This window comes from Mus musculus, chromosome 9, assembly GCF_000001635.26.
Source record: "Mus musculus strain C57BL/6J chromosome 9, GRCm38.p6 C57BL/6J".
Lineage (NCBI taxonomy): Eukaryota > Metazoa > Chordata > Mammalia > Rodentia > Muridae > Mus > Mus musculus.
In genome coordinates, this window is record NC_000075.6 from 121,642,215 (window position 1) to 121,656,357 (window position 14,143).

General features: G+C 53.1%; 1 protein-coding gene across 2 annotated transcripts in view; it reads left to right on the top strand.

Moving 5' to 3' along the window:
* Nucleotides 1-501: 501 nt before the first annotated feature.
* Nucleotides 502-14,143, top strand: part of Vipr1 (vasoactive intestinal peptide receptor 1) — a 30,239-nt gene continuing 16,597 nt past the window's right edge. The window contains exons 1-2 of one of the 2 annotated variants that reach the window (NM_011703.4): nucleotides 502-712; nucleotides 11,585-11,690. In NM_011703.4, coding sequence (NP_035833.2) covers nucleotides 635-712; nucleotides 11,585-11,690 — 184 coding nt within the window. In that variant the 5' untranslated portion in view covers nucleotides 502-634. The remainder of the gene's footprint in view (nucleotides 713-11,584; nucleotides 11,691-14,143) is intronic. The other variant, XM_006512068.4, reaches the window with a different exon arrangement.

Genomic DNA, 14,143 nt, shown 5'->3' on the forward strand with positions numbered 1-14,143 from the left:
AGTGCACCCTGCCCTGGGCGGCCAAGAGGAACCCCCAGTTGGGACTCCCCGACCCCGGCTGCGCCCCCTCGGCTTCTCCCTTGTCGCAGATGGTTCCAACAGCGTGATCCGCTGGACCCCATCGGAGGCCAGCCTTCAGCCCTGGAAAGCTGTGGCCCTTCTAGTCCAAGAATTTGGGCTGCAAGCCGACGTGGAAACCGGGGAGCCGGCAGCTAAACTCCCTGGAGCCGAAGACTGGAGGAGCTCACTGCCAGGGGCCGAGGGCGCAGCCGGGGTTGAGAGAGAAAGGTGCGGGCGCGGGGAACACTGGGCGGTGTTGAGCCCAGCGTCCCCGCATCGGAGAGCCGAGAGGATGCTCGCTAGCTAGCAGCTCCCGACGACGCGCACCTCTAGCGGGACTCTGTGCTCACGCCCCCGGGGGCCCCGGCTCCGCCCCCTACCTGCGCCGAGGTACCGCCTCCGCCGTGCCATTGGCTAACCCCGCCGCCCGTCAGACGAGCCCCCGCCGCCCTCCCCTAGCCTGGAGCTGTGCCTCATAGCGCCCGGGCCGCTGGCCCGCGCCACTCTCCCGCGCTGCGTTAGCCACAGACCCCGTAGGCGCTCTCGGCTGCCTGCCGCGGGCTCAGGGCGGACCATGCGCCCTCCGAGCCTACCGCCTGCCCGCTGGCTCTGCGTGCTGGCAGGAGCCCTCGCCTGCGCCCTCGGACCCGCGGTGAGTGTGTGCCCCTCCACCCAGATCCCACGGATGGGGGAACTGCGGGGGCAGCGTATCCGGGACCATCTGGCCATCGGGGGGCAGCAGGAGCGCGGTTCTCGTCTTCTCTCTTCTGTAGCCCAGAGGCGTGGGAGCTCGGTAGCGGCGGGTCCCTCTTAGCTCATCTTAGAGCGCTCACCGCGAAGTGATCCCAATCAGCGATGAAGAGGTTGGGGGCGAGAGGGAGCCCCAGACTTGCCTTGCGATGAGTGCCTGTGGGGGTACGTGGGGAGGAGAACTGTGGGTGGCACGATCGAGTGAGATGGGAGATCCTGTAGACTGTCGGGTGGGAAGGAGGCTGTGTCTGGAAGCCTCTCTGGGTATTTTGAGAACTTGTGCGATGAAGACAGCACAGCATCAGACCTTAGTGCCTGTACCCTGGGGAGGGGTCCTTGGGATCTGGTGAGAATTTCATTCTGTGCTCTTTATCCTCTAACTATAGGCTGATGGTGGGCAGGTAAAAGCATGTATTGGGAAAAGCAGGGGGGCTTGCTCTACCTTAGACCTCGGCTTCCTCCCACACAGACATGTGTGTGGGTGTGCTCCTGTGGCTGTGACAGACTCACCAGGGTCATGGGGCAGACACCTGGTCACCTCCTCTGAGACTAAGAAAGACCTCAAGACTCAGAGACCCCCTAAACCCATTTTACAGAAGGGCAAAATGAGGCCACAGGAGCCACACCTGTCCCTGCCAGCCACACTTGGACAGAGGTGATCTTCCCTTCCCTTGCTCTAGGTCTGTGGAGCTGTTGCTTCAAGATTGTCTTTTCCTTAGTGGATTCTGGTCTGGAACAAGTGGGCTGCCTGGAGGAAGTGGGGAATCTTGGTCGGTCACCTTAGTGCAGTCTATCCCGTGGTCCCTCCCTAATCACAACCTTTCCCAGGGCAGGGATCAGGACATGAATCTGTTTCCTCCTAGCTGGTGTCTGGCACACCCTGCTCTGGAAAATCTCACCACCCCCCCAACCCCTTCCGGAGAAGGTGCTGCTCTCTGAGAATTGGACAGTGTTGCCCCCTTCCTCCTGTTTACAGCCCCTCCCCACACTCCAAGCTTCATCAGACTCTGGCCCTCAGTGTCACAGACCACACTAGCAGCCCTCCAACTTCCCCAACTCTGTGTCCTGGCTACTCCATTTTGGATAAGCCAGGGGTTTTTGGACCACTGGAGGCCTCTGGCCCCAGGTACCATCCATCTAGAAACAGATTGAGCCCAGTCCCTCCAATTCCATCTTCCTACTTCTTATTTGGAGGTGCCAACTCTAGCTCCTCCTCCAGGGAGCCTTCCCTGGTTGCCTCTGATCTTTCCACTCCAACCCCATCTTCAGTTCCACTAGCCTCCCAGCCTCGGCTGCCCTCTTGGTCCACAAAATGAGGGGAAGGGACTTAGCCTGGACTGGAGGGGGACCCCAGCCCCTGCTCTCCTCTCCCTGGAATGGAGGGGGACCCCAGCCCCTGCTCTTCTCTCCCTGGACTGGAGGGGGATCCCAGCCCCTGCTCTTCTCTCCCTGGACTGGAGGGGACCCCAGCCCCTGCTCTTCTCTCTCTGGACTGGAGGGGACCCCAGCCCCTGCTCTCCTCTCTCTGGACTGGAGGGGGACCCCAGCCCCTGCTCTCCTCTCCCTGGACTGGAGGGGGACCCCAGCCCCTGCTCTCCTCTCCCTGGACTGGAGGGAGACCCCAGCCCCTGCTCTCCTCTCCCTGGACTGGAGGGGGACCCCAGCCCCTGCTCTTCTCTCTCTGGACTGGAGGGGGACCCCAACCCCTGCTCTCCTCTCCCTGGACTGGAGGGGGACCCCAGCCCCTGCTCTTCTCTCCCTGGACTGGAGGGGACCCCAGCCCCTGCTCTTCTCTCTCTGGACTGGAGGGGGACCCCAGCCCCTGCTCTCCTCTCCCTGTCCTCAGTTGCTCCCTCCTGGAACGGACACCCAGTGTTCCTGCTGCAGCCGGACTTGGGGGGGTCATGTTATCAGAGTCATAAAATGGCAGCTGCAGAGTTCACAGTGAAGGCACCGAGCCTTATCACTCTGTTTATGGGGCCCTGCCTTGGCCTAGGAAGGGAAATCTTTGAACAGAGAAGCCAAAAAAAAAAAAAAAAAAAAAAAAAGGAAAGAAAACTTGCAGTGTCCCAGAGGAGGAAGTGAAGTGTATCCCAAGGCCTTCCATAGCTCCTCCCCCTGGGCAGCAGACAGGTGCCAGTGCCAGTGCCAGGCTGGTGGGGACACTCAGACTACAGACAGTCTGAGGCCCTACCTTGCAAGAGTCATGTCACAACCAGAACCTCAGAATCGACATGGGTCACAAACTCCTAGAACTGAGGGTCAGGCCTGCTGTGACAGACACACAGGGAAACCCAGAGGAAGAAGCAGGACGATGTCTCCAGTTTGGCTCCACTGGCCAACCTTCAACTGCAAACTATGAAAGCGGCTCTTGCTAGCCTGGCGTCTATCAGAACCTGGATGGCTGGAATAGAAGGCAAGGCTGGCCCCTCTGAGTGTTCCCCAGGCTGGTGGAGGCTACACCTCATCAGAGGAGTCCTTTCTGGACATTACTATCAGCCTTTCCAGGGTCTGCTCACTACTGCCCAGTCTTCTGGCCTCAGCCGACCATACTGTGACCTTTAGGAAACATGGTGGCTACTGAGCCAGAATACCTTCTGGTACAGAGAGATGACCTCAGTTATGTCTGCCCAGGACTCCCGGAGCACTCTGAGAGACCGAACTCGCTCTAGATTTGTTGCCTCCCCATCCTGGAGCCTGGAGATCTAGCCTCCTCTGAGGCTACTGTAGCTTTCGTGGGAGTCACAGCTTGGGACAACAGCCTTGGACACTGCCCCTCCCCACAGCCATGGCTAGTTGGCTTAGGAAAGAAACATCTTTAATATCCATAGAAGGACCCGGTTTCCTCATCTTTGGAGGGACACTCGAACTCTCGGCCCAGTGTGAGGGAGAATTGGGAAGGCAGGGTTGGGCTGGAACCAGCCCCACTTTTTAACTGAGGCCTGATCTTCTCCAGTCTCAAGTGAGACAGGGTTGGGTGTCCAGACAGGATCTTCATGGACTCTGAAGGAGGAGACAATAGTGAATATGTTGGGTGGCTCATGTGACAGGTCATCTCTGCTCCTTGGTCCCAAGCTTGGACCTTTTATCTAGCTAGGGAAGGCAAGATCCACAGAGTAAGTGAGGTGTCATGAAGTGTATTCAGGGTGTGACAAGGCCTCTCTGAGGAGAGTAGTTGATGGGACATCTCCAAGTGAGAGACGCTTTGGTGGCATCCAGCTGGTGTCACATCACCTGCCCAGGGCCTCTACCCAGCCACCCTCTACCCGGCCACCTTCCTGGCATTATCAACCCTCCACTTGGCCTCTTAGTTTGTAGAAGAGGGCTGGATACTGGAGACAGACATGAGCCTCACCCTTCTCTCAGTCTCCCAGACTTTGCCCGCCTCCCCAATTTGGATTCCCAACATGAAAATAAGAAAGTAGAAAGAATATTACGATAAAGCTGTGACTGGTGGCTCCTGCCTGCATTCCGGCACTGCTGGAGTGAATTCAAGACCAACCTGGGCTCCTCAGTGATAAGTAAATAAATAAGAATCACATAATGAGGGACGGGAGAAATGGCCCTTGCAGGGGACCCATACAGGTACACTCCCCACCACCCATACTCAGCTCCAGGGCATCCTCCTGTGACCTCCTTGGGCATCTGCAGGTATATAGTATACACACACGCACTAAGATGCACACACATGCACATTAAAAAATTTAAATCACTGTAAAAGGATAGTATAATGAACATACAGACATTTCCTGGGTTTGACATTGGATCATTTCAACGTTTAATATTTACATCATTTGTTTACTTTGGCTAGAATATATTTGAGTCAATTAGAGGAACGTTGACTTTAACTCCTTGGTTCAAAATGCATCTCAAAAATGCAAGACCACCTTCCTGTGTGCTGTGATATTCTGGTCACACCTAACACTGGTCTTCCTCATTCCTATGTTTAAATGTTCTCTAACCACACTTAAGCACCACAGGATGAGCAGTGATGTCCTCAGAGGGTTGTCTTATTGCCGTGACTCTTCTGTCTGACTGACAGGGTCAGATAGCCAGCTGGCCGGTATCTGGGGTGAGAGTGAGGTGCGTTGGCAGTGAGTATTGGGCAGGGCTTCCCCAGGCAGGACCAGCCCTCTCTGCATTCTATCTTATGTGGCTCAAGAGTCTAAGATCCGCATCTCTCAGGAAGTGCCACCTCCTAGCTACCTTCAAAAACAAGTTCTTCCTGCATAACAGGTCACTGGGGGAGGGGACGAGTCCACAGGCTGGCATCTGTAAATCGAAGAGTTGCAGCCTTGGGCTCCTTGGGTGGTTGCGCAGCATTCTGCAGTGATAGATATCAATACTAGCAGCACCCACAGAAGGTCCCTCTTCTCTAGGGGTGCCCAGGATAACAGGAGCTGTAAATGGAACATGTACCCTGAAAGGTTTTCTGCTCCAGAGGAAACTTCCCTAGAAGTGTACTAAGATGGAGCAAGTTGGGTAGGCTGAGATTCCATTGATTATCATAGCCCTTGAAAGTGTGTGCTGTCTGTCTGTGTGCCTCTGTGTGTACTGTTGTTGTTATTGTTGTTGAACAGAGCTGGGCATGGCGACACACACGTAACCTCAGGCCTGAGGAGTCTGAGGCAAGAGAATCAGAAGGCAGAGCTGAGCTCTGGATCCATAACCAGCCCCTGTCAAAAACAAATGAGAGACCATATGTGGGACAGGAGGAGAGTTTAAAATGACCTGGGCATGGTGACACTCGATTGTAATCTCAGCACTCAGGAGGCTGAGGCAGGAGGATTGCCAGAATGGTTTCCATTGTAAATAAGTGGCCATATGCATTCACAGAAAAGTTTGTGTAGGGGCATTCATTTTGTTTTCTTGGGTAAATGCCTGGGCTGGCTAGCCAGATGTGCACCATTGTATATGGCTTTTACCTGGGTGCTATGGATCCGAACTCAGGTCCTCGTGCTTACTCAGCAAATACTTTACAGATGCAGGCATCTCTACAATCCCCTGGGAAGTTTTTTAACTCCAAAATACAACTCTGTAACCTGATTTCTCTGCTTTCCTCACTTTGCACATGCACGCGAGCATGCGTGTGCCTGTGTACACACACACACACACCAGTTTGAGTTATACTTTTCTCACTCTGAGCATGGACCTCAGGAGGAGCCATGATTTACAAATTGTGGATTAGCAGAAAAGGGAGATTCATGTTCTTGGGAAAGAGGCATGAAAATACCAGGAAGGGAAAAGAAATCAGGCATGCTAGAGATGGAGGGAACAGGCGATCGAAACCTCTCCGTGTTTGGTCATGGTTGCCACTTGTCAGACTGTCTGCATATTTGAAAGGCATATGACAGGGACAAGCCTGGCCTGGCATGGGAACTGGGATAGGGCTTCTGTCATAACTGCTACCTGCGCACAGCATCCCCTACCATGAGGCATGGGTCCTCAGCATGGGAAGCCAGACATGATAGGGTCATGCTGTTGGGGAACAGGTACAGATGTGCTTGGGTAAATCACCCAGTTGCCCATCCATGTGGTGGCCACCTGTCTGACCTGGAATCTGTGGTCCTCACAAGGCACTGCCACCTCTTCAAGACTGCTTCTTCCTCAGGGGCTGTGGCTGTGCCCATGCTTACAAAGACTTGCTTTGTTTTGTTTTGTTTTGTTTTGTTTTGTTTTGTTTTGTTTTGTTTTTCTGAGACAGGGTTTCTCTCTGTAGCCCTGGCTGTCCTGGAACTCACTCTGTAGACCAGGCTGGCCTCAAACTCAGAAATCCGCCTGCCTCTGCCTCCCAAGTGCTGGGATTAAAGGCATGCGCCACTCTCCACTGCCTGGCAAGACTTTTTTTTTTTTAAATTAGGAAAACATACAGATCTAAAGTAGCAGCTCAGCAAATTGGTGTGTGTATGTATGTGTGCTTGCATGCTCTTGTGTGCTTGTGTTGGTGTGACAACCACACAGGTTAACTTACCACACTTTCCCACCTGTCTGCCAGGCCTTCTCATCCCTCAGCAAGAAGATGGGGTCTTTATTTAATCTTCAACAGAGCTTCTCCCTTCCTCCGGTTATCCGGGTCTCTCTGTGCTTATCATCATGTGATCTTGGGTTTTGGGGGATGGAGGACATGTAAATGATAGCAGAATGTGTGATGGTTTCTACAATAGGAAGACATCAAATAGGATGAGGTTATTCTACCAACTGCTGCCGATTCCCATCTCCTTTGAAGGCCCCAAATTCTATAACAGGTCCCAACTGCGCAAGTCATTCCTAGTGATTCTTAGAGTTTAGAATTCTTCAGACAGCATACTTTCCCTGGCTCGATCTACCTCATACTTCCTTCAGAGGCTATCTATCCCCCCAAAAACTCTCATGTCCCTGTATCCAACTACCTATAGTGTGACAGGTCTTTGCCAAGTGTCTGTCCCCTACCCTCATCCTTCTAGACCACATCTTTGAGGGTCCCCATAGCTCAGGAGTCAAAGCTCATACTTCAAAACTGGCATTCTAGGCCCTTCCCAGGTCTAACCCAACTCATCTTCATGACTCCTCACAAGATATTCCTAGAACTCCTCGCCGTATCTACCCAAGGCTTCCTGCAACCCAAACGTGGGGATTTCATGTCTGCCTGTTAGTGTGTACCCTGGGATGTTGACCACCCCTATTGTCTGACTCTTTCCTCATTCTGTATAAACTCTCTCTGTGACCCACCCTGATGCTCACTGTCTACCTAGATCCCACCCTGGAGCTCATCCAGTGATCAGCAAGCTTGGCTGTATTTGGCCAAGGAATTTTCCAATATCCACTGTGTGTCTGAAGTCCAGAAGGATAATTAGGATGTTTAGATAAAGGAAACAAGGGGGCTGGTGAGATGGCTCAGTGGGTAAGAGCACCCAACTGCTCTTTCGAAGGTCTGGAGTTCAAATCCCAGCAACCATATGGTGGCTCACAACCATCTGTAATGAGATCTGACTCCCTCTTCTGGAGTGTCTGAAGACAGCTACAGTGTACTTACATAAAATAAATAAATAAATCTTAAAAAAAAAAAGAAAAAGGAAACAAATGGGAGAGGAAGTCCAAGGTCTGCCTGAATTCCTCAGTGATAAGGACCAGAGGGAACTGCCCTGGCTCTGTCCTCCCAGGGGCCTTGGTTGACCAGATGGCCAAAGGCAAATCTCTGTCAAGGAATTGATGCTACACAGACTAGGGTCAGAGACTTGGGTCCTATCTAGGGATATATATGCCTTACTGGGTGATCTCAGGTCCCTATCTGGGTCACTGTTTCCTCTACATTGCTCCAGACCGGGGAGGGGGGGGCGCGGTATTTTGGCAAAAACAGTTTAACTACTGGATACCATTCCTCTTTGTGGTTCTCAGCTTTCCAGAATTCAGGATTACTCTGGGGACTCCTGGATCCATGATCCCTGGAACCCTTGCTAAAAATAGAGGAAGAAACAGGAGGAATAAAGGAAGGAAGGAAGGAAGGAAGGAAGGAAGGAAGGAAGGAAGGAAGGAAGGAAGGAAGGAAGGAAGGAGAAGGGGAAGGGGAAGGGGAAGGGAAGGGAAGGGAAGGGAAGGGAAGGGAAGGGAAGGGAAGGGAAGGGAAGGGAAGGGGAGGGAAGGGAAGGGAGGAAAGAAAGAAGGAAGGAAGAAGGAAAGAAGACAAAACTGGGTGGCTAGCAGAAACTTTAACTCTCAATGCTGAGGAGTTAGAGATGGGTGGATCCTTGGGGCTTGCAAGACTGCCAGCCCAGCCTGTTTGGCATGTTCTAGGCCAATAAAAGCCCCTGTCTCAAAAAATAAGGTAGATGATACCTGAAGAACAGTACCTAAAGCTAATCTCTGGTCTCTATATGCATATTCACACATTTGCACACATACACACACACACACACATGACACATATACATACATACATACATACACACACATGTGTGTGTACATATACATGTATGTACATATAATGTATGTATATATGCATGTATGTGTATATGTAGATACACATACATCTTTAGATGCTTAGAAAAAGAAAAAAATGGGAGAGGAGATCCAAGGTCTGCCTGAATTCCTCAGTGGTAAGGGCCAGAGGGAGCTGCCTTGGTTCTGTTCTTCCATCTATGTATGGAATACCAGTTGGCAGTCTTTATGGTCATTAAGACTTTATGACTTAATAGGGACCCTAAAGGCAAGGGACATCCACTGTTCTGTACTCAGACTTCGAGAATGAACATGATGGGTTCCTGGGATAAGAAAATTATCGCTTGAGCTATAAACAAGGCTATTGGCTCGTGTTGTGGGAAGATCTGGTTTCAGACATGCCCCGCCTTCCCTGTCAAGCAGCTCTGGGTTTTCTCCGAGTCCATCCTGCCAACCCTCAGTGGCCTCATCTTCATGTTCTTCATGTTTGTCAATAACATCACCACAGAAGCCCCAGCCTCTGATCCTTTGAGGTTTTTCCAATCCAGTGGGGGAGAATTAACCCTACTTGCCTAGCTTAATCAAAAGTCCCAGGCGTGCGAGCCTTCTGCCTCAGAGGAGCCTGGCTTGGGCTGGGTGCCAGGCGCTGAGGCTGGGAATACTGACTGACTTAAGTCTTGGTCACACCAATCTTCTGCAAGAGGGTTCACCAAGAGCAGTGACAGAGTGGGGTGGGCAAGGAGGGAGGGTCCTTCCCAAATGAGAACCTAGCACCAGAAGAGAGAAAAGCTTTTTACGTGTGCCATGTGCACAAGACATAGTATTCACACAGCCCATCCTGCTTTAAAGCATGGTGTGACGCAGGGTGACAATGTGAGGAGGACCCTGAGAGTCTGGGATGAGGTTGCAAATCTAAAGGCATCCAGCTGTTGGGAGACTGGTGCCCAGGAGCATACAAGGTGGAATGGTGATGGACAGCGTTGGCTGGCCAGCCTGACTTCCTCTTTCAGAGGTCTCCCCAAACTATCCTACGCCCCACACCTGGGGATGAGCTAGTCACAGATCCCCGAAGCCACACCGCTCCAAGTATTCTAACTGGAAAGGTGGAGCGTGATCCCTAAGAGGATACAGAGGCACCAGGTCTCCTGCGAACTCTGCTTTCCGAGTCTTTAAGCGGTTCTGCTGAATGATGCTCCGTGACATCACCGCGCTTTCCCTATGCCAAGAGGAAAAGGACTTAGCAGCAGCACATGTCTGGACCCCAGTTGGCTGGGTATCTGTGTTTGCCGTGTGACATCCAGGCCTGGACAAGTGATGTGTGGGGGGCAGAGATTCTCATGGATCTAGGCTAGGACAACCAGAGTGCTGGTTGGACCACTGGTGGCCTGGGAAATGGCAAGGCTCACGGGAACAGGAGACCTATTGTGGTGGAAGGGACCTTTCTCTTGGTGGTGGAGAGCGCCCTGCTGCCTGGGTGCAGGTCGGTCGGTCACTGGAGTTGACTCACATAGACCACTGGTCCAGTTCTGTGTTCTTTGATGTTGCCAGCCAGGAGGTCCCCTTAGAGGGAGGAAATACAGGGAAGGCCCATGTCTGTGTTACTTCAGCAAGGCGTTGAGTTGGGATGTGGCGGCTGGGGGACTGAGGCCCATTTTCCAGGCAGAGACTGAGGCCCAGGTATGAACACTGCAAGGCGGACCCAGTTTCTAACCCTGAGATCTCTGGAGCTTTACCTAGGGTACTGGTGGAGGCTGATGCTCGCCAATCCAGGCAGACATGAGGAAACTAGCAGAGGATTGCCAAGAATAGCAGCCACTTCCTAATGTCAGAGGCAGGCCGAAGCTGTCCCAGCCCAACTGCTCACTCACAGCACAGAGAGGCTTTTACCTTATTCCACACCCACAACCCCTCAAGGCTTGACATTTCCCCCTTGGTCTCAGACTCATATCTACCCCAGTGCCATGTCTTGTCATGATGTCTGCCCACCTCACCCCGCCTCTGGGTCAGGGCCTCTAGAGGGCAGGGGAGAATCATGGCTTCTCCATCATCCCCTCTCCCAACTTTTCAGAGACTCGAGAGGCTGCTCGTGGTCTGCAGATTTCTTGTGAGGCTCCGCTTACTTGCTTAAGCCTCCCTGGTCCTCATGGAATCCATTTTAGTTTTTATTTTTCTGTGGTGAAGGAGATGGTGAGGTCTGGCAAGAAGGGTCAGGCATTGCTTTCCCATCTTCATGAGAGAGACTGAGCAGAGGCTCCTTCCATGAAGGAGGTGCTACAGCCAGGCTCCTTTGTTTTGCCTGGGCTTGGCCCTAGGGGCCTGAGGCTGGTCCAACGTCCTATGAAGGAATCACTAGCAAGGGCCCACCTATGCAGGGAGACTGAGGCAGGGCCAGAGCAGCAGAGCCCAGTGATCATCTCAAGACCCTAGGGAAATGCTCTTTCCAGGGTCAGAATCCTTACAGCGACTGCACTACTTAGGAGCCAAGAGTCCTGAGAAGGCCCTCAAGGCAAAATCTGGGGTTCAGTGAGAACATCTGGGCCACACAGGTTGGGATCAGGGTGCTGCCTGGGGCTGAGGTAGAGGTGCAGTATGGGTTTGGGATGGCTCTCAGTCTGAGGTTTTTGTAGGGGACAATTTAGAAGTGGGATAAGAGTTCATCTGGGCCTAGGATGGGTTATAGCCTGGGTTGGGGTTGGGGTTCAGTATGAGGCTAGGATGAAGACCTTGGCCAGAGTGGGTATCTAGTGTGGAACTCAGATACCCAGGCTGAGAACTGGATCAACTTTGACTGACCTAGCTTGGCCCCCTACTCCGAAAGCCTGTGGTTGAGGCTGACACTTTCTGTCTGCCTTGTCCTCAGGGCAGCCGGGCAGCCAGCCCACACCAGGAGTGTGAGTACCTGCAGATGATTGAGAAACAGCGTCAGCAGTGCCTGGAGGAGGCCCAGCTGGAGAATGAAACCACAGGTGAGTCGGGTGCGAGCGGAGGAGTCCCAAATCCCCTCACGTCACGAGCCCAGTCCAAAGCATGTGGCTCCCACAATAGTCAGTCGGATGGGGATCAAGGGGACAGGTCATAGCCCAGAGCTCTGGGCCTCCAACACAGCAGAAGGGCCACAAGGCCGCCACTCCTTCCTGACCCCATCCACATCTGGGGAGTTCCCAGCTCTTATCTGGAAACTACCTTTAAGGGTCTAGCTGTGGCTGCTGGGCTACCCAAGGAGGGAGGCAGAGGATACTCAATGGTAGAGGCTTTCCATGATGAGACGGGTGGTTTCCATGAGGCTCTCCCTCGCCTACCATGGGGCACCCCAAACCAACTTCCTCAACCCCTGGCTTACCTAGAGCTTAGAAGAGACCCATTGGCAGAACCCCTGCAGCAGCCCATCAGCACAAATGAAAGAGAGCTCTGCCTACTTGACTTGGTTACTCGGGGTTGAGCAAATCTGAAAAGTGGTCAGGTATAGGGAAGCAGAGGGGTTAGGAGGGTGGGAGGCTCAAGGCTCACTCACTGTATTGGGAGAGAGTTAGCATGGTGGGGCAGAGACAGTTAGGCAGCTAGGCCTCCATTCCAGGTCATCTCCCCAGGCTGGGCTTACGGTTACATAATGGGAGCAGGGCGCACCTGTCCAGCTTGCTGGCTCCTGGCTCCCAACAACACTCTGAAGCTGTTAAGTAATCTTTTTGGGTCCCTCCTTAACCCTGGTGCACAGAGCTCCTGTGCTCATGAGTGGATGCTGGCGCATGGTCTCACAGACGGGCCTGGCCTGAGCCACACTTCATGGCAGGATGGTCCCTAACTCCTGTGACCCTGAGACTGAGGTCTGGGTCAGTGGGTGACTAGACCTGCCTACTGCGTATGTGCCCCACCCTATGCTGCAGGACTGCAGACTGGCCTCAGCAGGCCTCAAGATCATGGGTGAAGCCCAAGAAGCTCAGACTCCAGACTCTGGAGCCCATTGCAGCTTCTCTCCAAACTGGTCCCCAGTGAGGGGACTGGCCACACTCATGATCCCAATGAGGTCACTGCTGGCACAGGGTGCCTGTGGAGTGCCAACGCCCCATACACAACAACCAGACTGGGACCTGGAAGAGGGCAGGCATAGATGTGCAAACTGCATGTCTGCCCCGACTGCTGCTGAGGTTCTTGTATACGTACACTCACGTGGATGCAGGTGGGCACTCCTGGCGGAGTCTGACTGAGGCTGTGCCCTGCCTTCCAGAGTCTATCACTCTGCCTGCCTTTGAGTGTCTCTGTGAGGCAGAGGCCTGTATCTGTTTAAACCTGAATGTGACAGGTGTGCGGTGTCCCTGCCTATCTGTGTGTGGGTGCACCAGTGTGTGTCCTGTCTGTGCATTTGTGTCACTCTGACTCCTTACATGGTGGCCTGCCTTCCTGTGCCCATGCATAGAGATTTGCATGGGTGTCTGGGCTCAGTATGCCTGCGAGTACATGTGAGTATAAGTCATTATGTATAGGAGATCCTATAAAACTGACTCACTTGGGCCTTTGTGCCAGCCTGCCTCTCCATCCCTCATCTCAGCGTCTTAGTATGGTTTTCCTACTAGGATCTTAGCCCTGAGTGGGGAAATGTCCCAGATGCACAGACATTTCTAGAAGCCAAGTATTTACATGACTGTTATTACTCCATGGTGTCCCAGCCCAGCTGCCCCAGCAAACCAGCCCTGAGGCACCCCTTGCAAGGAGCCTCCCAACCTACACCCCACGGGCCTCTTTTCCTCGGTTCCCTGCCTGCTTGCTGACCTGGGCCCAGTAACAGTTCACAGCATGCCATTGGCTCAGGCCAGTTCTGCACTTCTTTGAGGCCAAATGCAGCCTCCCAACAGGGCAGAGCCCAGTCCCTTCTATTCTTTCCCACCTCTGGTGGAGCTGAGCACAGGACCCAGCACCACCCCATCCCCCACCACACACACACACACACACACACACACACACACACACACACACACACAAACTTTTCAGCTCAGGCTGGCAACTCTGAAAGGCCGAGGCCTGGCAGAGACCCAGACACAATAGCTGGCCTGCAAAACAGGGTGTGCCCGGCACTGTCATCAAGGGTACATAAAGTCCAGTGGTAGCCAAATTCCCAGAGAAATGCTACCAAGCCCTGCAAACCAGGAGAGGAATGTGTGAATAGGCAAGAGACTTGCCACACCTCATCCTGCTACCATTGCCTCCATTTCCTCATCTGTGAAATGGACCGGTTATATAAGTGACTGGCTTAGAGGCTGAAACAATGTTGCGACATTCCAAAGCTGGTGCTTACTGATGTTAATTGAAACAGACCATAAATCATGAGCAGATTTGCCGGACCTGAGGGGCTCCTGTATGTCCTCCAGCAGAAGATGGACCATCAGCCACAGCAAACTGTGGGACTCTGGAGAGACTGAAGGGAAAT